The 24,297-nt window shown below is 38.0% G+C and overlaps 1 protein-coding gene and 2 long non-coding RNA genes across 6 annotated transcripts in view; 1 reads left to right on the top strand and 2 right to left on the bottom strand.

Annotated features, from left to right (window-relative positions):
- map3k5 (mitogen-activated protein kinase kinase kinase 5) overlaps window positions 1–24,297 on the top strand; it is a 76,837-nt gene that overhangs the window by 37,739 nt on the left and 14,801 nt on the right. For all 4 annotated transcript variants that reach the window (XM_072445133.1, XM_072445150.1, XM_072445141.1 and 1 more), the window contains 10 exons: window positions 2,295–2,407; window positions 4,100–4,259; window positions 5,919–6,072; window positions 6,153–6,260; window positions 6,793–6,845; window positions 17,184–17,279; window positions 19,397–19,478; window positions 20,866–20,999; window positions 22,902–23,029; window positions 23,308–23,444. In XM_072445133.1, coding sequence (XP_072301234.1) covers window positions 2,295–2,407; window positions 4,100–4,259; window positions 5,919–6,072; window positions 6,153–6,260; window positions 6,793–6,845; window positions 17,184–17,279; window positions 19,397–19,478; window positions 20,866–20,999; window positions 22,902–23,029; window positions 23,308–23,444 — 1,165 coding nt within the window. The remainder of the gene's footprint in view (window positions 1–2,294; window positions 2,408–4,099; window positions 4,260–5,918; window positions 6,073–6,152; window positions 6,261–6,792; window positions 6,846–17,183; window positions 17,280–19,396; window positions 19,479–20,865; window positions 21,000–22,901; window positions 23,030–23,307; window positions 23,445–24,297) is intronic.
- LOC140359907 (uncharacterized) lies at window positions 9,054–9,930 on the bottom strand. Its single transcript, XR_011926891.1, has 4 exons — window positions 9,718–9,930; window positions 9,504–9,651; window positions 9,323–9,432; window positions 9,054–9,230 (listed from the first exon to the last, which is right to left on the bottom strand). It is a non-coding gene; the product is annotated as an uncharacterized lncRNA (long non-coding RNA).
- Window positions 10,577–11,278, bottom strand: LOC140359913 (uncharacterized). The gene is made up of 3 exons (XR_011926892.1): window positions 11,220–11,278; window positions 11,021–11,139; window positions 10,577–10,932 (listed from the first exon to the last, which is right to left on the bottom strand). It is a non-coding gene; the product is annotated as an uncharacterized lncRNA (long non-coding RNA).

Raw genomic sequence — 24,297 nt, 5'->3', positions numbered from 1 at the left:
AATGACAAAACAGTCATTATACTACTGAAGAGAGATTGTCGTCCTGTTGAAATTGTTTTTTGGAGATCTTATGATTGTGTGGTTGGATGGAAGATGCTGCTTGTGTAATCGTATTCCATCTGGCTGAGAATTTCACGTCCAAGGCTAATAAGACTTACATCCCGGGAACAACAGATTGCTCATTAAATTACGTCAATTCATGCTTTTAAGCAGCTCTTGGTTGCAGCTTCTCGTTCTGAGACCCCAACTCAATATCTCTGTGACTGTTTGTGTAGTATTCATGACTGGAGACTGCTAAACTAACTTTTAGATATTAGATTTGAGGTTCATAAAGGTGGATAAAGGGTCACGCCTAAAGACACCACAACAGTTTGCAGTAGAGCCATCGCCCACCACTAATGCTACTAGTAAACTTACAGGAGTTACAAATTAAACCTTAACCTTAAGTCTCGCCTTTTTGAATATACAATCCATTTTCACGTGCAACAATCACAGCCCGAACACATATGGTCTTTGTACAGAAAAGCACAAAGTAAAAGTTTCGAACTTCCTACCTTGAAGGCTTTGTACACGTCAAACTTTAATATTTCCCCACAAGATTGGTCTCAATCCGTTCGTAATGGTCCAACGAGTTAAATCTGGTAAAACAATTAGGTCCAATACATATGTTGGATCCATGAAGGATTTTTGTCAACTCCATTTTTTCTTTTTCTTTTGCCAAGAATAGAATTTTCACCACAATGTCCTTGCCACAGAGGCTAACAGGAAGTGTTAGCTTTTGATTGACACCAAGATTAGCCAATTAGGACGGTTTTTGGCAGTTCTGCGGCCCAGTAAAGCCAATGAAGTGTCAATTAGAGATGCAAATTACACACAAGTCCCAGCCTTACTAAATCAACCAGTTAGATTACAGACTGTGTTTGACGCTACAGACAAACAGCCAATGGGTAGACGAGCACGGGGATGTGTAATATGTATGGAGTTTCTCTAAAAAGTTCCACTTTAGAGCCGTGCGATGGTTTTGTGCGCAAAACGTGCTCACATAACACTTGTTTTTGTCTATTTTTATTGTGAAAAATTGTTTTTATTTATGGAATATGAATTTCAATGACATAATATAGTGTCTCTGTGTAAAGAAATGGATTCCCCTAGTTGTAAGCTTTGAATAGAGCATTCATTGATGTATGTAGGTTGAAGAAGTCAAAAGTGATGAAAATTCTAAATGTGTCCAATTTGGATGGATTTGGACAATGGAGTGGTCCTTTTATCCAACGCCTGGATAAAGTATTACAAAAAGTGTGGTAAAATACTTGTTTCTATAGATAATGATCTCACATTTGAAACTTAAGTGGCCAACTAGTTTTTGTAATGATATATAGTGTATTTCAGGCCTCAGATACAAACAGCAGCTATAAACACCCTCATTTTTAACAAAAAACTTAGGCGAGGATAAAGAAAAACCTTTTTGTGGATGTTCCAAGATGTATAACTTTAGTTCAGTCAGACTTAGAGTAGTTCTGACTGATGAGGGTAAAAATAGAGAATGTTACCTTTACACAAAGACCGAGTTTTTGTATATAACCCACATACTTAAAAAACAAGTATGGTTTTAATTTGAAGAGGTGTTTTTAGAGACCGTTGGACAAAAATCCGCCTAAGGATAACAGGTTAAAAATACATTTGTAGAAATAATGGGAAGGAGTACATTTAAGTATAAAAAAAACAAGATAGCTATGTTGTTCTGATCTATGACACCCGGATCATGATGTTATTTTGGACATTTTAAATCATAATATTGATCTAAAACAACAATAAAACAAGTCAGCGGACTTCCGGCCTCTTTACGTTACGCCGCTGTACGTCGCCCGATGGAGAGCTGCAGTTCTGTTAACAATCAGCAGATTATTTTTTCATTAGTGTCAAAATGGCTACGCGACGCTGCCTTTGTGTCACCAAAAACTGCAGAACGAAGTAAATAAAGAGCAGTGAACACGAAATAATGGCGAATAAAGATGACTTTAGTAGTCCTCATAAATAAGTAAGTAAATAAGTAATAAGTAGGTCCTCATAAATCAATGTAAGCACTTCAGTTTAGTTAATTCCTAACTGTGGGTTTAACTATCTGTTAGGGCCAGCTCATGGGTTAACACACAGACTCCACCCACAGAGATCAAGTGATGTTGGTCTCAAACCGATGAGCTCCTTATTGGCTCTGCCACTGTGCGCCCCTATATAGAAATTCTATATACGTTTTTTAATGAATTTGTTTATTTACTTTATCTGTATTATTGCAGGTTCAAAAAGGGGTTTGAATCTGAGCCAACGCTTCACTCTGGTATTAACTATGCCGTTCTGCTCCTGGCAGCGGGGCACCAGTTTGATTCATCCTTTGAGCTTCGCAAAGTGGGTGAGTGGACTGTACCATCTAAATATCCCTGAGTGCACATAATATGTAAATTTGAAATTGTCTGCCGTGAAGCTTGTTGCATGCCAAGTATAAAGATCAGTATTAATGTTCTTGTGCACCACATGCTGTAAGTTACTATATCAAGATTGAAGGCGGTTCATTTGTACTGAGATAAACATACATTTCCTATCCTAAATATCCTGAATCACTGCAGTGTTTTCATCTGAAAGATGAGCCTCAGTGGAGCTGAAGAATCTGAGAAATGGAGCAAAGACGTCTGGAAATCCGTTGTCAACCTTTTCAGTTCATCTCTGTCCCTGTAGACCTCCTCTTTCCCTTCACACATCTCTCACTTTGCATTGCATTTTGCATTGCATCCAATATTGGCAGGTGTGATTTATAAAAATACCGACCGGTAAATAAACATTAAATCGCTTCTGTAAATGTGTATGTTTATCACATATGTCTCTGCTTTTAAATCTATTTATTTATTTATTTATTTATTTGAATGGGACAGCATGTATTAATGAACAGCTAATGCTGTAAATACACCGGATTTAGCTCAAAGCTCATTTCTAGCTGTAGTCCCATAGAACAGAAGGTAAAAGCAGATGCAACAGTGTAAAGCACACACAGGTTAAGACATGACAAGATGGTAAAACAGATACAGCAAGATCAGACTAGACAAGATAAAATACACAGGAATTTGCAAATAGGTACCAGTACATGAATCTAGTACTAAAGTGCATTTAGTTAAAGTGCTCACTACTACGACACACATACACACACACACACACACACACACTCTTTCGCACACACACACACACACACACACACTCTTTCGCACGCACACTAATGTACAGATGTCTCTACCTTGCTTTTTTAACTTGTTAAATAAAGGTAAATTTTTAGCCAATATGGCTGACATATGATTGGGTGGAGGCCGTAGCCGTAATATTGTTGCTTCCCTTGTCACTATATCCCTCTGCACCAAATTTCATGATTCTACTATCAGATTTTTTGGGGGCCATTTCCTGTCTCGCCATGCATTTTTTGTACATTCCGGGGCCAAATTTTTTTATTTTAGAAAAATGAGCCAGAATGTTGAGAGGCACGATTTTTAGAGGTGTGCAAATGTTCCTGATTTTTTGGTGAAAAGTAGGAAAGTTGGTCCCAAGAAGAAAGAAAGAAAGAAGAAGTTTAAAGCTGCAAGCTGCAAGCGGCATCCAACTGCCCTCACAGGCTCTTGCAGTCCTGTGTAAATGATGCGCCCTCAGTCTCATTTGAATAACATGCTTCTGTGCATCAGCACGGAAATGTAACACAATCTACAGTGAAGGCTGCGGCTCCGCTGCACAGAGACCGTAGCTTTCATACCCAAACATTTGAGAACTTCTAATGCCCCACTCCAGAAGATGAAGTTTAAAGTTGGTTTGGCAAATGCTGAAGGAGGAGTTTGTTTTCAGAGCTTTTAACCTCTTACAGTGCTATTGGTACCTCATATATGTGCCCAATATACTTCTCCTCGGATGTGCAGACGGACGTGTCATACTCACAGCGACGCGTCATCCCTGTAAAGTGCCGCGGCACACTTCCCTGTTTCAGCCCATCCTCCAGGAAGCACTCTGTACCTGTAACATGCACCGCTGGATCTCCTCTACACAGAATAGTGATAATGATGTTGTGTTGCAGGAGTGAAGTTGAGCAGTCTGCTCGGGAAAAAGGGCAGCCTGGATAAACTGCAGAGCTACTGGGATGTGGGCTTCTTCCTGGGGGCCAGTATTTTGGCCTGTGACAACACCCGGGTCATCCAGGCCTCAGAGAAACTCTTCAAACTCAAAGCACCAATCTGGTGAGAAACCTAATGGCAAATAGCTTCAGTAAAATGTAGATCACATTTGTAGTGCTCTAAATTTTCTTAAATTTTCTTAAATCTACCTCTGTATCTACCTGCGTTGCAACAATGAAATTTCCCATGTGGGACAATAAAGGAATATCTTATCTTAAATAAATGTGTGTTTGAGTAATTAAATAAAGGTGCCTAAAGTAACTTTCCTGGCGAAGGGTCTGCCACCGGCTTGTCTCCATAGAGATGGTTATACTCTGCCTGTAATATTCCACAGTATGGCATTTTACTCCTCTATTTCCAGAGAGACAAGCAGGTGACACCACCAGGCCAAGTTGCAGGTCAGATCTGTGGAGTAAGTTTGCATTTTTTCCAAGAAAGAAAAAGCTGAAAACAAAATAAATATAGATGGAGTCATGGAGACAAGCAGCTGGCAGACCCACACACCAGAAACATTTCCCCTGATATATTTAAGTTTTTTGACACCATTACAATCTTTGACTAATTTTTAACGTTTACATTCAATAAAAATGTACCAAATGTCTTCGTACATTCGATTAAAAAAAACTATTCCTTTGTGGGAAACGTGGGAAAAATGACACCATCAGCCAATTATAAAGTAGGAGGACATTTCACACAAAGTTACAGCCATGATCATAACAGACATGTCAAATTGAGCAATGCCTCGATTAATTTCCCAATTTTCCCTGTCACATTTAGTTATTTTCAACATGACTGTCCCCGTTTGTTTGAGTTAATGACATTGAAAGACTGCGCTGTTGCAACAGCTTGTACAGTTCATGGTGCATCTGTGCCCCAGCTGTTACGGTTACTACAGCTGTGAAAACCAAATTAAAGTTGCTCTGACAAACGGAACCCTGCGTGGAAATACAATCCCTCAATATTGTTTGCATAATCTCCTTTGGTTTGTGTTCAGGGCTGTATACCCGACAAAACACACATGCAAATTATCCAATTAACTCTCCCACATTTCACAGGTCCGAAACTGTCCAGCGTGCATGCTCCTCTTTCAGTTTGTTGAGGATGCTCTTGGGTCACTCTTTGTCTCGCTTCTCCAGGGAACCGCTCTTGTCCCAATCTGCGGGAATTCAAAGAAGCAAATTATAGATGCAGACAGGTGCTATGAGGCATTCCTGTGAATAAAAAAAATTGGCCTTAGTGATAAAACTTTGTAGCTTTAATTGCCAAGAAAGATTTATAACCAGACTTTTGACAAATATAGTTATTTGCTCTGGTAGTATTACTTTCACTTTAACACAGCGAACCAAAACTATGAAAGAACACTAGCTAGCCCGTGGTGGAGGGACTGTAGTTTGTGTCTTTGCAGTTGATATTAAGTACACGTCCAATAGTTTCCTGGCTGTCCCTTGTCATCTAAAGCCTCTCAAAGGGATCGGAGTGAGCTCTTACCTCCTGCGAGTGAACACAGACTTTCCCAGTTGTACTTTTGGGATTTTGGAGATTAGAATGACCACAGCTCAATCAAAGTTCCCTGGTTTATGCATTATGAACTTTAAACCATAACATGTAACCGTAGTGAGTATTGTAGTGTCTGATTTGCATCTGGATTGTCCAACGATAATTTACAGAAAAGTCACAGCTAAAGTTATGTAACGATTCTTTAATACCTGTTTTGCCTTTCAGGTATTTACGTTCTCTTGTTGAGACCATTCTGATTTACCAACATTTCAAAAAGCCCGGGACAGAGCAGCCAGCGCCAAAACAAGAACTGGTGGACTTCTGGATGGACTTTTTAGTGGAGTCTACAAATAAGGATGTATCCTCTGTCAGATTCCCTGTAAGAAAATCTTAACATCAAAATCAGATCAGTTAATACATGTTTAAGAAAAAGTATAATAACATTTTGAATCCGCACAGGTGCTGATACTGGAACCCACAAAAGTTTACCAGCCTTCATATTTGTCCATTAACAAAGACGTGGAAGACAACACGGTGTCAATCTGGCATGTGGCTTCTGATGACAAGGTAAAAGTACAGCAATATGTGTGATCTTTTCAAGCAAACATTTGTAATATTCTTAATTATTGTATGCAAACAAAATGCTATTTCTATGTGAACTTCTTTTTACTGGCTATTTGTATTTAATTATTTTATCCATTTCTTTATCTCTGCTTACATAAGGCTGCTGTAAAGCATTAGTGCACTCTTGGTTTCTCTCATCCTCTTTTAGTATTGAACTTTTCTTTTCCCCTGCACTTTGATGCTTAGCCACACATAAATCAAACTTGATCAAACTCACCAGCTTTGAGCTTGCTTTTTTGCTTGTACTATTTAGGGTTATACATTTTTGTAGCGTTCTCTGTCCAATTTAAGAATTTTAAAATAAATCAAACAAATACTAATCTCCAAGAAATGACACGTATGTTTTCACAACGGCTGATTGCCTCATTCGTCATTGTTAGTCCAGTCGTTTGCCGGGGTAATATCAGTGTTCATGGGCTCCTCCACTGTCTTGTGGGGTCCATAACGGTGTGATTGGTTTGTGGTCTCTTCGCAGCACAAAGGGATCCATGAGTGGAACTTCAGTGCCACTTCAGTGCGAGGTGTCAGGTCAGTGTCTCTATTTAATCAAACGGTATCACGCAGTAATGTCACCGTGACTTTGGAGGGCTGCGGATGAGTTATCTGCTCACACAAATGCTTGAAGGATGAGTTGATTTCACTCAGATTGTAGTATGAGCTGATATTTTGTATTTGTATTAGAAACATTCCAAAGAAAAAAAACTATCTTTACGCTTATTTGTGACAAATATTTATTATCCCTCTGTATTCATCAAAACATCACATATTATCAAATGATATCATGAGTAAAGACTGTACAGTTATAATTGTCAATATTCTTTATTGTTGTTGTTGTATTGTTTTAGTCAGTGAGACAAAAATACTGTTTTTGATTTAAAAAATGTAAGTAGGCAAGATTAAGTTCAGTGTTAATAGCGATATAATAATGGAATCAACAAAAAAGATCAGTGTGTTATTGTTCATTTCTAAAAGGATCTATTAAAAGACAGGGGGGAAATTACATGCGGAATAATATTCAAAAATAATTTTCAAAACAAAAAATCCTGGTCATGAACATAAACCTGCATATTGTGAGGTAACAGAGGGCCTTTTGTGGCTGCATTTTGCACTATTCCACATGTTTTATCTCTCTTAATATTACTTTGGTCCAGTCCTTGAAGAGCACCTGTCCTGTTTGACGTGTGTATATATATTATTAACATCTGTATTTTTTAACCGGACCCTCCGCCGCACTCACCTGCACTTTTCTGGACATTACTTCCCTCTGTACCATCTTCACTTTAGAAAATGATATAAACTTACTACATAAACACACTATTCAGAAAAAAATATTAGGTGAACGTATAATCCCTATATTACTTGTTTATGGTCACAAAGCCCTCTTTTAGCATGTGTCAGTGCACTTCAGTGACAATGGGACATGTCAAATTACACAGCATACATTTTAGCAGGAGAAAAAGAGCATTGTTGTACATGTACTTCTGTCCCGATGGACCCTCGCTTTTTGGAGGACTTGAGCCCGAGAGCTGGAGGGTTGTGCTCAGGCGTCTCCATGGGAACCACTCTAGTCTATTCTCCCACTCAGCTGCACACAATAGTTCCTCCACACAATACAAGAGTGTGTCTGCAGCTTTGGCCTTGGTTGTTCCGGCCATGTTCAAGTTTCAAAAATGTTTCAGAAATATTTGTGCAATTTCAACTTCTATTTTGATTATTTTTTCTGCAGCAGAAGCTTCTTTTTGTCAGAAGTCTAGTGAAGCTGCTCTACTGGAATTGTACCCAGTGTGTCATACGGCATTGCTTATTTTTTGGCCCTCCAAGGCTACTTTTACATGACAGAAAAACACAATTATATTTACAAATTGTATGTATGAGCAGGAGATAACCTGGTGAAAATGTAAATTAGTTTACATTAGGGGACTCTGGTACGTGCAATTGTAACTTCACTGCAAATTTACACCACCTTAAAACACTTGTTTTAGGGGAAAATCTACTTGAATTAAGTGAAATTATCTGCCAGTGGGGTAAGTGAATTTTACTTATCAAGAATTCTTGAAACAAGACTTTTTTTCTAAGTGTGTATAACTCTTAAAATAAGCTAAAAACACTTATTCTAAGTAACAATCCAAATTAAATTATCTAAAATTAAGCATAAAACACTAATTGTAAGCAGCAAATTAAGGTAGAAAATCTTAAAACTAGAATATAAAGCTCATTATTAGTTTTATTTATTCTTAATTTTAGCAAATAAATCTTAAATTCTTAATTTGCTTATTTTAAGAAAAAGTAAAAGAAACTCAAAATGAGTGTCAATATCTTTATTTTCTAAAATATTGTACACGTTGACAAAATCTTGAACAATCCAGTGCCATAGCAACCATAGCTAAGTATAAAATTACATCTGTAATGGACACACAGATTTACTGTTGCAAAAACATTTTGTGGCACAAACAATCACAAAGCAAAGACCTTAAACTTGCTCAACTAAATCTTGCATGTGAACGCTTTTAGAACAAAGCTGCAATTTCAACAAATACAAAAAAACAATGAAGAGAAAAACAGACACTCTAAAATCCCCTTCCTCCATCTCCAAAATACAGCACTACTATCCAATGAAATCACGCCACTCTGCCAGGGCTTTTTTGTATGAGGAGGTGGTGTCGCTCTCATGAATGGCATCCTGAAGTACTTCTGTCTGAATGACAGACAGTAAGGTCTGTCACATTTGGGGTACGTCAGATGGAAAGTGTAATAATAAAACATAAGATAAATTACCCCCTCACCAAGCTGTTCTTTATCTAATGTTGCAACTGGTGTATTGCCCACCGCAATGATGCACTTGCAACCATCGAAAAGTAGTACCGGACAGGAGAGAGTTCTCTTTTGTAGAAAAACATGGGGGTCTTCTGAAGGCTATTAAACAGAAAAACAATACATTTTATCTGGGTGTTGTAAATGTCAACTGTTAGTGTATTCTTAATGCAACTCTATAAAAAGCATTTTACCTTAAGGATGTGCAATAAAGCCTCACTGGCACACCCCATTTTTTTGGGCGGAAGCGCTGAAGAGGGAAAGAGTGCTGGTAGCGCCTTCACCAACGCAATGTGGGCATCAGCTGTAACAAAAAATAAAAATAAAATTCCATACAGTAAATTTGAGGTATAAATAAAGCCACTAATAACTTACTTTGTTCCATCATCATAGGTGGCTTCATTGCTTTTTTAGACACCCCATAAAAGTGGACTCTGGAGCAGAACTCCCCCCATCTCTGTCGAACTTGATCCAGGAATTTATCATTGGATGAGTCCAAAATCCTGCGTAGCTCACCCAAAACCTGAAATGAGAAAATAAGATTATTTTGGTGCAACAGTAAAATCAAATCTGACTTATTATAACTTACATTATGAAGCTCCTTGAAACATGGATATGCTTCCAAGATTTGGGCAGCTCTGTTCTCCTCTCTGGTGGCATTTGAGTCAATGTATGCCCTTCTGGCCTGAAACTCAAGATCCAATAACTGGGACACCGCATCTTGGTTTGGCTTTGGCTTCCTATACATTTCCTGGAGTGTTTTGTAGTGCCTGACTTGTATCAGCAGACTATCCTCTTCCACTAAAATGGAAAAATCAAAAGAACATTTCAGTCAACTATTATTTTAATTTACTATTGAAAGCTGATAGGACTTGTTAAAAATGTAATAAAATGATAAAATATCCTCCACTGCAAGAATTTAGAGCGGAAGTTTGCGCAGTAAATTAGCCAAAGAACTGACTTCAGGTTTTACCTTACTGATATGGTTTGACAAGAATGCATTTTGAGTTATCCCAATATGGTCAAATAATGCTTATCAAGAAAATATTTTTTAACAGATTTTGTGTATGGAGTATGTTACATACTGTAGGGTACTTACATGAATTTGAATTAAAAGCATCATCAGAATTGCTGGCTGGTGAAAGCAGAATGGTTGATGCCCCACTGGTCGATGTCCCACTGGAATCAGCATCAGCATCATAATCTGCCTTTTCCTCATTTAATTCTTTGTCACTCAAGAAGTCAATCCGCCTTTTCTTTGGCCGGCCTCTCTCAGGTGTCGGACCCTGCTTTTTAACTGGGGATTTTATATTTTGCAATCTTTTTAGCAGGTAGGCATTAATGCTCCCCTGGAAACAAATTGTAAATTATTTTCATGTTTGCACCAAAAAGAACATTTAGTCTAAAAAGCAAAAACAAAAAGAATCATACATACATATTTTGTGCAGCCATCCTTGTCCTGCAGCATTGGGTAGTATTCCACGATTTTTTTAGCCATTGCAGTGACATCGGTTTTGGAGGGATATTGGACCATTTGACCGGGGCTTGCTCTTGCTAGAGACACCATACTCGTAATGGTGTTCCTCACCAGCCTGCATCTTAACTCTTTAGACATGATACACTCTTCCGTGCCAGTGCTGGCCATGTCACAGTAGTTCTTTCGGCACTGCTCCAATTCAGTATCGGTGTAAACCACATATTCCGGTGGGCAGGGGAGCTGCAGGGTCTTCAATGGGGTTGTATTGGGAGAAGCAGTGGTCTGAGGGATAATCGAAGCCTGCTTTGCAGAAACAGTATGGTCTTGCTGTGTTACAGAAATAAACAATGAACTGCAAGTACTAAACATAATGCACATTTTTTAGAACCAAATGTTTTAACAAAATAATAAATACCTCTGGATTGAATAATGACCACAATTGTTTCCTTCTTCTGAAATGCTCTGGCCCAGGCAAAAGGTCCCTCAGATCATCACAACTCAGTGTTGAAAGCAAGCTCTCATCAATGTTGGCAGCTAATTACGACAAAAAGACAACATACATTGTTCATACAATGTAGAGCATGTAGACACCAAGACAATATACTTTACGTTACCTTTTAAGATAGATACTGTGACATCATCCAGTTTCTCCATGGCTTTATCACCTGTCAAACAAATTAAATGATTCATGATTATTACTATAGGAAACATTAATGCTAAATTAATTAAATTAAGTTAGTTCAATTACCAAAGTGAACTAACAACTTAAAATAAACCTAAAGATTGGCCACCAAGTAATAAAATTTCTGACAAAGTCCAAATATCTAAAACGCTTGTATTTGAGTCATTAGTTTCAGCTACATGATATAAGCGACGATATAAGCGACTTGATTAGCATGCCAAGAAATAACCCCACCAACGTTTCAAATAAAATGAAAGAGTAAATTTTATTTTCTTTAAACACATTGAAAATTTCACTCCTTTATTATACCTAATTTATACAAATGTGCTGTGCGGACACTCTGTGGTCCAATGTGGCGCCAACGCAGCTAGCTAAGTGCAATAGTTGCTAAGCTAACTAGCATCTGTAAGCCTTCTACATTAGCCACAATTTATGCTTAAAAATTCTTGTATTGCAGCTCTACCCATGATTTGACCAAAATTGTATCACTTTTTAATTCTTGCAAAGCATTAGTTATTTGACTAATATAAAAGAGAAATACAAAAAGCTTACCTCGTGTTCTCAAATCGACCATTTTTTTTCTCGACTGATTGATGACGCAAGATGCGCAACATCGATGCGCAGATCGCTCTGGGTCACAACCATTTGGAAATGGCCATGGGGGTGTAACATTGATTTTGTACAAATTCATACCACCTTGCAATTTACGATCTCCAAAAATATACATGCAATTTTTATAATATTATATGGGACGTACAATATATAAAACATGGTAACAATACTGCATTATTAAATAAACTTTATTGAGTGGCCTTCACCAAGTCAAAGTCATCGCTTCCGCTTGATCCCGCCGGAATGTTCCACTGACAAAAACTAAATTAATCTATGTCGTTGTTTCATTTTTTATAAAACATGCTTGATATACATATTTATGTTTTTTTCTGTCGTTTATTTTGTATGCGCTTTCGGGTCACTGTTGTTCATTATTTCCCCTTCTTATTTTAATAATCCCACGGTGTTTGTTGGTATTGTCCAAACCTAGCGCGGCAGATTATTCTCCATTCAAACAAATTTGAGAAGAAGACACGACAGACTTATCTACAAAAGTGATTTTCTGCTTTTGGGATATCATGGCCTGTTGGAGGTGCGTGATTTGCTTCGTATTTGTTGCTTTGACGCTTCGGTCCCTTTTAAGTCATATTAATACTGCACATGGTCGGAGCCCAGACTTCCGCGTCATTTGTGGAGTGGATGGATGCGCCGAGGAATATCGTGTTTTCAACTCCTTTTATTACCATCTCCGACGCACGCATTCGCATTATTTAGCTACTGGGAACCCTCCAAGAGGATGGCTGACCACCACATCCAACGCAGCTGCCATAGGACGAGAAAACTTTGGTACAGTTGTTTTTTCAGACTGTACCGAAACAAGGTCCGGGGCGGAGCAGGTGCGCGCTGTACCCGGAGCGGAGACGCCATCTACCGCGTCTGCTACATCTGCAACGCTGGAGCAACAGGAGCCACCGGGAAGTTTTGTGGAGGTGGAAGATCAATGTCAGAATCAGGTAATGTAACGATTCATGATTTTATGATTACTTTATTCGTGATGCGCAATACGGAGTACAGTTGATCCGGTATTTCGAGTCGAGACGCTTTAGTAAATAAATGTCTTTGCTACATGTTTGCATTGGTACGTCTGCTGTGTTTGTCACTGCGCACAGAGTGCTCTGGCCTGCGATGAGCCTCAGATCTGTGAGCGCTCCTGAGGTGAGAGAGAGAGTCCTTTGCCTTTAGTGGCCTTATTATAGTGGCCTTATTAATGGTCTAGAGAGGTGCACCATCATTGTTATCGTCATGACGTGTTCGGATAACAACACATCAACACGGTGTTGGTTGGGCGTGCAGTGCATGGTTACCATGGTTACCCAGTGCTCATAGAACTTTTTTCCATCTCCTCTTAACGTTGCGTGCGTCAGGTACAGGTTCTTGCATGATCCAGGCTGCTTTGGTTCAAAAGGCATCTGCACGATATTTGGGTGAACAAATACTTACGTGTCCCAACGATTAATTTAGCATAAACTACATAAAAACGCGCGCCCCCACTGTTATGATGACCAGGTGTAGCAGTGGGCAAGGCATTTTTTTTTTGTAGACAGGTTAAAATTGGTGTTTACAAAATTAAAATATTGGCTTTGGTTGATTGAGGTTTTACAGAATAGTAATGCTGGACTAACTATAATACTTTTTTCCCGTTCTGTAGAGTGGAAGAGCAACTATGGATCTTGCCAGATGTGCTGCTGCATTTGCTATTGGTGTGCGGGAGCAATGCCACCTATCTCAGGTAAGGTTTGTTTTTGTTTTTTTACCAGGCATATTTGGAGTCATGTCAATGTGATGTAAAAACATAAAAACATGGCCATTCTTATATTTTGATACTAGCATGGCAGGTATAAAAAAAATGTGGTTATGCATAGTTCCACAGAAATTAAAGTAGAGTCAAGTTCAGAACAAAAGTAGGACAATGTGCAACAGTCAGAATAAATTACCTAGGTAAATATTTTGCACTTACGATCAGATTTTTACACACGCAGGTAAAAAAATCTGGTTTTAATAATTCAAATTGTATTTCTTGCCAATACATCTATAGCTGCTGCTAGTTAATTTTTTTAGTTCATTTGTTTGGCCTATATTGGTGAAAAGATGAAGAACACGATTTATCATTTTTATACTAAACAAAGAGAGTATATTATTAAAATGTATTAATTCATTTGATGAAGGATATTTTGTTGTCTACCTTGTTATGTTTTTTTTTTTTTATTGAGATGTTATGTTTGTTTTTTAACATTATTTTTTTCCATGATTGTATGTTTTTCAGAGAAGCGTTAACAACATTGTCTCAGGCGTCCAGCAGTATCAAGTGGCACTTCTGAGTTCCCTAAGAGAGAACATCAGGACTGTCTTTGAAAGACATTCCAACATTGAACATTTACAAGAAGAGGTTCTATCAACACTGGATCACTTTCAAGATCCTTTTGCCGTATTTTCCACAGCGAACATGCAGGACAGAGCAATGCAGGAGCTTTGTAACCCTGTCACACCTGAGGAGATTATCATTTCCAAGTATGCCTGCAGAGTTAAAAAGGGAGAATCAAGGGTTCTTGCAATCAAAAACAAGTGTTTCTACTATGTCCCGCTTATTGAAAGTCTTAAACAGCTGTTGTCTAACTCAAAAATATTTGAAATGCTCAACACCAGTCCACAAAGTTGCCCCAAAGACAGTTTTGTATATGACATTAATGATGGAAGCATTTTCAAAACCCATCCATTGTTTTCTAAAAAGAAATCTGCTTTACAAGTGATACTGTACTCAGATGAGATTGAAATTTGTAATCCACTGGGCTCACATGCAGCAGTAAATAAATTACTAATGTTTTATTACACTTTAGGCAACATAGACCCAAAGTTTAGGTCAAAGCTTGCATCAATCCGACTCCTTGCAATAGCGAAGGCAAAGGACATTGATGAGTGCGGGGTAGATGTTATATTAACTAGAATAGACCAGGATTTGAAGTTGCTGTACAATGGAATTAATATTGATACTGTGAATGGGCAATTTCACCTAACTGGTGCAGTTGTCGCTGTGTGCGGTGACACACTTGCCCAGCATGAGCTGGGCAAGATAAGGAAGGAGTTGGTTTTGCATACAGCAAATGTCGTCATTATGAGTGTATGTTTGATGAAATGCAAACAAACTTTAATGAAAGGAGCTTCACTAAAAGGACAATGGACCGACACATTAGGCAGTGCATCGAAATCGAAAGGGCTAGCACTGAATTCTTAAAATCCTCCCTCAAAACTACTTATGGCATAAACCGACAAAGCAAGTTGGTTGATTTTCCAGGTTTTAATCTAATAGAGCAAATGCCACAGGATATTATGCACATTATTCTTGAAGGTGTGGCACCTATGGAAATTAAGTGTGTGTTGAAATACCTTATTCTCTCTGGAAAGTTGGAGTTGGACATGTTTAATGCAGCGATGCAGACATTTCCTTTTTCTTTAGTAGACGTGCGTGATAAGCCCTCTCCAATAAGTGTTGCTACATTAGCCTCAAATGACAATAAACTCAAACAATCATCTGGGCAAATGCTGATATTGATAAAGATTTTGCCATTCCTCTTGGACAGTGTAGAGAAAAATCCCCATGTCCGTTTTATTTTGGATTTAATTGAAATTGTAAAAATACTTTTTGCCCCTGTTGTGTCTGTACAAACTGTGTTAAAACTGAAACAAATGATAGAAGATCATCTCAAGCTATTTAGACAACTCTTCCCAGAAAATAATATAATCCCAAAGCAACATTACATGCTGCATCTACCTTCTCAGATGATGTCTCTGGGACCTGTTATAAGGCATATGTGCATGAGATTTGAGTCTAAACACTGTTTCTTTAAACAATGGTCTTCCAAACTGAACTTTAAGAATGTGTGTAAGTCCCTTGTAAATCACAATCAGTTATTGGAATGTTGTCAAAATGAAGCAGGAACCGAGCACCCGATTTTTTTACATGAGAAAGAATTGGGTCCTGTTTCAGAAGTTGCTAATATTGAACATGTCAGAACAAAAGTTAGAGATTTCTTAGGGATGGACAATGTACAACATGCAGTGTGGGTGAAGTGGCTTGTTCTGTATGGTAACAAATACATTTGTGATAGGTCTCTGATAATCATCTCTGCAAATGGTTCAATTCCCACCTTTGGGCTTGTAAAAAATATTTTCATTGTTAACTGTGCGTTATATTGCTTTGAATACCAGGTTTATGAAACAATGGGTTTAAACAGAGATTTTCTTGCATATGAAATTGCTGTACCTAACCTTGCGCAAGCAACAGAACTGACAGATGTTGAAAAACTTCTTGACTATACATCATATTATCCAATCAATTTCAACAGCTGTGTGTACGTTATGACAAAATATAACCTTGAAGATGTCATTGTAGTAAAAAACTAAAGATGATTTGGATATTGTAAGGGTTCTGTTTATTACCTTATTTGTAGTGGTTTTGAAATTATGTGCCTAAGCATTCAATAAATGCATATTAAAATGTTATGGATGTCACATTCTTATTTTTAGGAAAAAAAAGTTATTGTACCTAAAATATTCTTGTTTTAAGAAAGGCTCCTATTTTTAACGTCTGAAAACTTGTTCTGCTTGTTTTGCATGTATTCTTACTAGATTATAGATTTAAAAACTAAATAAGAAAAAAAATATATATTTTCTTGAAATAAGCTTAATAGTCTTACACATTTAGCGTTTAATGAGTAAAAAATTCTCAAAACAAGATAAGTAAGCTTTTTTATCTAGATTTAAGTGAATTAATCTTGGTTAGTTTTATAAAATTTGCAGTGTTCTGAACTGGGACATATGTAGGCCGGTCACAGTAATTACTATATCAACTTATCTTTCAATAAATAATAGCTGGAAATATATGTTGGAGGTTCAGTATTTATTGTGTGTAAAACAAAACAAAAAATTCTTGTAGCACAATAAGATTTTAACTGAGGATAGGTCAAATAAGTAACTTCTAGAATAAATTATAGATACTAAGCACTCAAATGTTTCATTCTGCTATTTATTTAATTGTAGATCATGTTTTTAACAATATTGTACATTTAAAAAAGGGTTCACTATGATTATCCAGCTTTAGGATTTTTGTGTCAGTGGCATAAAGTAGCTCTAGCGTAACTCTCTCTGCATTTAAACTGTGACCCTTGGATTTTCTCTTGGCTTGAGATGAGCTCATCATCATTATCTGAGTCACTGCAGTTGCATTGAATAAAATAATTCACTACTGTTTTGCTAAATAACTAAATTAAACTTCATTCTTCTTTTTTAGTATCTCCAAGTTCGATGAGCGCAGTGTCTTCCTGTACGTCCTGCATAATGCTGAAGACTTCCAGATCTACTTCTGCACTGAAATGCACTGCAAAAGGTCAGTCATTAATTATCATTGTGTGTAGAAGACTCTTTACTCTATACTACTCTATAACTTGCATATGTGGCAGCGTTGTTTGCCTTGTCATTTTGACCTCTGTGTGTCTGTAAAAACCTGTGAAACCTTTCTCCAGACTGTACTACGTTTGACATCCATATTTACTTGGAAATGTTTTTGTTGGCCTAAAACAATCTGACTTCTTGTGGACTCTGAATTACTTAAGATTATAGATTTGACAAAATACATTATGCTTACAATTCAACTAAGGTTTTTGTATATTTTATTTTCTATCATTTATTTGTACAGAGGAAACCAAATGAGTTTCGTGAGTACCCTGTCAAATATAAAATACAGCTGCATACACAAACCTATACAAACAAATACAGAATATCCAATTAAAATTCCAATCAATGAAATTAACAAATACACAAAAACACACTTACACATACAATATGGGATAAAATCATGCAAAGCAAGAGCACTGGCATTGTGGGTAGTCTTTAGTAGTGCTTTGAATTCATTAAAAGACATCAAATAATTTAATTTAAATTTGCAAAGTTGCTAAAAGCCTTTTTTCTGACTCTGTATTAAAAATGTCTTTATGCTGTGGTCTATGGTCTAATCAAATCCTTTTATAGCCTTGGTTATACATTTGATTAAGTGTCAATTACCAACTGCTTATTGTAATGTAGTTGTGTCATTGGACATTTTGTCATCCATAAAAATGTGTAGAGTCATTATGTGGCTGAATTGACAATCCCAGATGTAAAAGAGAGCAGGCTGAAGAAGAAATGGCAAAAATCATAACTTCAACATCTTTTGCTTCTTATTCGTTTATCATTTAAGACTTTCTTCTGTTTCCAGCTGAACTTATAGTTGACTTTATGGTGCAGCTGTGATATTTTGCACCTCCACTTCATCTGGAACACACCTTTTTCATTTTGACACTTCTCTCCTGTGGCACATCTGAGGCTCTGAGCACTTCTGGTTCCATTATGTCGAGAATGAGCATGACTCATCCCTGCTGCCAATGCACGGCAGTTTTACCTATTTGATGCTCAGAGAAGTGAAGTGGAGGGAAAAGATGGATGCCAGGCGGATGTACGATTGTGTCTGTGTGTATGATAGTGGACAACAGCAACCATTTTAATGTGCAATCCAGACCAATTATACTCAACAAAAAGGCTAGGGGGTATTTTTTAACTGTAGTCGTATGACCCGTGGTCTGAATTGTTTGAATAATTGCAAGTAAGTACAGAGCAGTGGGTGGAGATGGGGGGTAGATGAAACACACACATTTTCGGTGCACTCAAACCTCAAAAGTCAACTCTGAGTAAACTAATGATGAGAAACCACCATAATAACATTGTTTAACGATCGATTTTACATAATATAGACTCTGAGTCCCTCTTAATAATAATAACAAATCCGTCTTATATGAGCCAGTGTCCTCGTCCTGCAGCAGCTCACTGAGGCATGGGAAGAGTTTGAGTTCGACACAGTGTTGATGCTCCCTGAGAGCCCGGCAGCGGTGGTAAAGGTCATGTATTGTACGCCAGAGTGTGGGAGGTGCTTGCATAAACAAACTGTCACAACAGCTAATGGCTCTGAAGCCGGCTGTACCCAAACATGCATCTGAACTTGATCTTTAACCTCTGACATCTTAGCATTTCAAGTGATGCACAGTTAATCATTGTTAATGTCAGACACATTTTAAAATCTGGTGTTTTCTGGACCTACTTCTGTACATACTGAGTCTTTATTCTATTTTTTAACACCAGATTCACTTCCTGGCACCATTTATCCATGATTGGGATACATAAACACTGAGAAAGAACCCTTGTGTCTCCATCAGGGTGGTTATTATGTATACAAACTGCTAAACCTGCAGTTTAAATATTTCTGGTTATAGTTTAGCAGTTCGTAGTTTATTTTTCAGTCTTTCCCTGGATTCCTTTGCATGCACTATGGACTGCATTGTAATTTAAAAACAACTGCAACAAATCTAACCGCAGTTGCATTACTTCTTTGCTATTTTCCCAATATTTCTTCATCCTTACTGCTTGACTTCGGTTGAGTAAGATACGTTTACATGCCGGCGGTTTCCATTGCAGATTCTGTGACCTGGTTAACAGCATCATGGAGGAGGCATGGAGAGGTCCGGAAGAAGGGGACTGTGACGGTGACGCCTTAGAGGTGAGAACACTGAACTCAATTATTGGTCATGATTAAGATGTAACAGGGAGATGTGATGTACAGTGTGTGTGCGAGGGAAAACAGTGTCTCTCCTGGGCATTAGAGAGAGTAAAGGGGAAAAAGAAGGAGCAGCTGAGGAGACTGATTGCTCTGCTGCTGAGATATTCTTATCTCTGATCTTCTTATTTATTCTTATTTATTCAAGGTATGATAAGAGCGCCTTTGTTTTTCTCACAATGGGGAACAGAATGAGAAAAGAAACATGCAATAAAACAAATGAAGATGAATAGCTATTAAAAAACAACTTGAATCTAAATCAACATTGTGCAAGAAGAGTAAATGTAGAAGTACAAAGTATAAGTATGCACAATAGTGCATACTTAGTGGAAGTATGACTATGATTGTGTAGAGTCCACAACAAATATCAGTTAAAGCGACTTCAGTTCACTGTATTGTACTTTGTGATGAGTGTGATTTAAATGTTGCAGACTGAAGATAGTAGCTATATTTTCTATGAAATATATGTCTCTTGGTTAAATGTATAACTTAATAACACTCATTTCTACATACTTTAATTGATGATATTCCAGTCTTTTGTCCAATAATCTGCAAATTTATGCACAACGTGAACAAACGGCTGATTGCGTCTGAGTAATTGCGCTTAAGTACGTCTTGTTTCATGCACCAAACCCTAAAAAAACTCGCCAATTTACTTTGATGGAAATGTTTAGCCTTTTTAAATCTCGTTCATCACAGTTGGCGTCATTATAATGCTTTTGAATGCACCCAGTTATGTGGTAAAGCATAACAAACGCCTGCCGCTGTATTCACCCTTCTCCTCCGTGGGTAAAGAACTGCTAATTATCCAGACCCTGCCTTGCCCTATTTTTACTCTCCACACTGCAGCTTTTTCTGATGTGAAACAGGTTTGCGACGCAGGAGGCTTTTTGTCTGCAATAACAAACTCCTCCATCTCTGTGACTTGCCCTCTTCATTTCATTTCAGTGATGAAGTGCAACAAAAGCATAAATGCCTTGAGAATGCAAAGATGAAACCACATTTGTGTATAAGTTGTTACCATCAAAATAATAACTTCCAGGCAGACAGGTGGGACGTGGAGTGCAGTGAGTGTAATGAATATAAACTGAAAAGATACTCAGAGCCCAGAATGAAGAGATGTCGACAATGTGATGAAGAATTTAAAGACCGGTACGTCTGTTGGAGGAAATATCTCCCCTGCATCGGGTTTGGACGGGTTTTGAGAGATGGAGAGGCTGAAGAGGCCAGTGATTCTGCTGCCGGTGAATGAGACGAGACGAGCTGAATTGGCAGAAATTGAGCAACATTTAACGGTTTTGTCAATGCTTTCTTTTGTTTTGTTGTGCAGTACGATTATGAGTACGATGAGCTCGGTGAGCGAGTGGTCCTGGGAAAAGGCACGTTCGGAGTGGTCTACGCTGGACGAGACCTCAGTAACCAGGTTCGGCTGGCCATCAAAGAGATCCCCGAGCGAGACAGCAGGTCAGACTCTGAACTATAATGCACAGAGGCTTCATAACAGCAGGGGAAAATGTCATATAATCTGAAAAAGAAAGGTGAAAAGTGAAAGACATTTCTTAATGACATCAGTAAAATAGCAAGTATTAAAGTGACAAATGCATGTATACGAAATGTAATAAGAAAGTGTAACTCCAGACTTTTATTTTGTTGATTTAAATTGTTATTTGTTTGATTTGTACTGCTGCTTACAAATCCAGAAAAGCAAAGAGAGACAGAGAGACAAAGTTCTTACGCCTCAAAACAAGGATTTAAGTTGAATTTCTGGACCATAAATGGCCTTTTTGTGAAGAGATTGCATGTTCTCCCTGTAACTACCGGTAGATGGGTTTACTCTCCGTGCTCCTGCTCACCGTACTATAAGTACTCCTACTGGCAAATCTAGCTCTGTAAAGTAGGAACATTTGTCCTTCCATTTGTTTTTTTTCTTCAAATTCAGCCTTAAACATAAAATGAAATATCACTAGACTCCGGGCCACTCCCGGTCTACTTCCAGTCCCTAAAATGTACTATAATAATAGGATCGTCAAGCTTAGCCACATGAGTTTGCTGCTCATTGGACAGTTCAATGCTCACACTTGCTTTAGCGGCTCGTTAGTGGAGGGCTGTCGTGCACAGTCTGTCTCTAAGTCTTTGAAATCCCATCACTGTCGGCTAAAAACACAACGGCACTTGTGGATCCACCCACTCCTGTTCAGGCTGTCTCCGGCTGAGCGACTTCCCCTGCACAGTGTGTTCCCAGCAGAGCCCTCCAGAGCCAAGCATGTGGGCAAAATGTTCAGTAAATGCACAAGTGCTATGAACAATGGCAGTGTGTCTGTGCCTCTGCGTGTGGTATGACATGACAGTGACGCCATAGATGACTGATTCATTTGTCATTGGTTCCTTGTGGGTTTCTCCCCTCTGCGGTCGTCACAGTAAAAATAAAGAGATGTTAGTATAACATATAAGGCAAGGCAAGTTTATTTGTAGAGCGCATTTCATACACAGGGCAATTCAAAGTGCTTCACACAGCAGGAAAAATGCATTCAAACCACAACGAAATTACAGAAACAGAAATACAATAAAATTAACTAAATAAATTAAATAAAAAACACCTATATAACATAATAATGAGTCAGTATAGGTTTTAACCCCTTTCTGGAATAACACAGTTTTGTTGGTTGTTTGTTTACATTGTAATGTCAGGAGATAAAGCTGCACAATATATCACAATCAAATCAAACTCACAATTTTACTCGGTGCAATCATCAAGTCACAAAGGCTACAATTGTTTAGATGATAGAAAAGAATAAGAGCCTGTGTTTTTATAGAAACATCTTGTTGTACCTGTAGTTTAGAGCTCTACAAATGTATTTCAGTCCCTCAAATGTGAATGCTCCTGGAGTTGTTTACAATGTGCACACTTTGAACAGAATCCTACTTTATAAACTTCTATTGAAAATCTAACTTGTAATGGAAATTTTGACAATTAGCCAAGTAAACGTACACTGTAAAATGCTATATTTGCTGTCCTGTTTCTATTTTCTGTGTTCGAAGCAAAACAGTAGTGAATTAAGTACAATTGTTTGAGCACACGCAGGGAAATGACTCCCTTCTGTAGCCTAGAGATATGGCCTCTGACAACCACAACAAACATGCACTCACACACATAGGGCAGGAGTTTTTGGTGTTTTGCACAAGGACACAACAACAGTATTCACCATGGGCTGAACCTCCAACCTTCTGCTTTTAGGACAATCAGCCATTTTAGCTCCAGAGCCACTGCAATTTTGTCTTTTTAATTAATGTATGCACTGACAAAAGTGTCGTAGGACGTGATGTGCATGTGAAATTCATTGACACGTGGATGTGTTGTCATGGCAGATACTCTCAGCCTCTGCACGAAGAAATCGCTCTTCACAAACACTTGAAGCACAAGAACATAGTGCAGTACCTGGGCTCCATCAGCGAGAACGGCTTCATCAAGATCTTCATGGAGCAAGTGCCTGGAGGTGGGACAGACGGCTATAATGTACAACAACTATACTGAATTAAATACTATTAGTAGAATTGAAGAAACTAATAAAACCAGATAATCTATTTCTCATGTGGAGTAGTGGTAGTAAAATGTAACAGTGGCTTGGTGGTACTTTTTAAAATACAAGAGCCAAAAGCAGTGGATATAGTTATTTTCAGAGCAAACCAAAGTTGCTTGCCCTGACTCACCACACATGCTTCTCAGATAACAGGGGCCAAATTGATTTTTGTTGAACTTTGCTCTGTTTCTCAGGTAGTCTCTCTGCTCTACTGCGGTCCAAGTGGGGCCCTCTGAAAAACAACGAGCCCACCATCGGCTTCTACACTCGTCAGATCCTGGAGGGGCTCAAGTACCTGCACGACAACCAGATCGCACACAGAGACATCAAGGTGACGGCCCATAAGTAACACTATTCGTTTTTCACTACATTCATCAATCTCAGCTTAGAAATAAATCTTGAACCGTATAATTTCTCTGACCAGGCTCTCATACTCTTGCTAGTCATTCAAAATTGCAGATAAATAGAAATTCTACTATATTATATACTATATTATAGGCTTAAAGAATGTTGTCATTATCACTCATTTGTTCATCTCTACAAAGATTCTAACGTGAGATAATAACCCTTCATAAAACGTTGGTATTTCTAGATCTGCTGTAGAGGTTGATAGTTGAAACGAGCCTTGATGGAAAAAGGGAAAACAAGGTCAGCTCCAAGCAGCAGTTATGCTGTTTGATTGACACGGGAACTCCTCAGGAAGCAAGTGTAAATAAACTACCAGCTGTCACCGATAACTGTGACAAGAACAACCTGAAAAAATATTTTGAACAGCTCTTAGAACGACAGACCGAAATCAACTTTAAAAAGGTTTTCCTAAGCAAGCGCATTTATACAATAACAGTTTTTTACATCGCTTATTCTACACCTCACACTTGCAAGGCTCGATCACCATGGCAACATCAGTGCAACAGAGTGAAAAGGGTCAAGGTGTGAACATGTATTGATGTCCCTGGCAAGTGCTTTATTATTATCACTTATTACTTTTCTAGACTGTATGAAAGGCATCCAAACTGATAAACCTGCAATAAAGTTATTAAGATTTGCTTTTTTATGAGCTTTTGAATGTTGAAGGGTGACTTTTTGACTGATTGTATATACTAACTATGTACTGATTTAATAATAAAGTAGAGTTTGATTCAGCTTTGTTAGTAATTTGTTTATTTACAATATTGTACATTTAA

Source organism: Eucyclogobius newberryi, unplaced genomic scaffold, assembly GCF_026437365.1.
Source record: "Eucyclogobius newberryi isolate DKJ021-1_F unplaced genomic scaffold, fEucNew1.0.hap1 SCAF_1, whole genome shotgun sequence".
Lineage (NCBI taxonomy): Eukaryota > Metazoa > Chordata > Actinopteri > Gobiiformes > Gobiidae > Eucyclogobius > Eucyclogobius newberryi.
The sequence above is the reverse complement of the archived record's forward strand: the minus strand, read 5'-3'. Positions and strand labels throughout refer to the sequence as shown.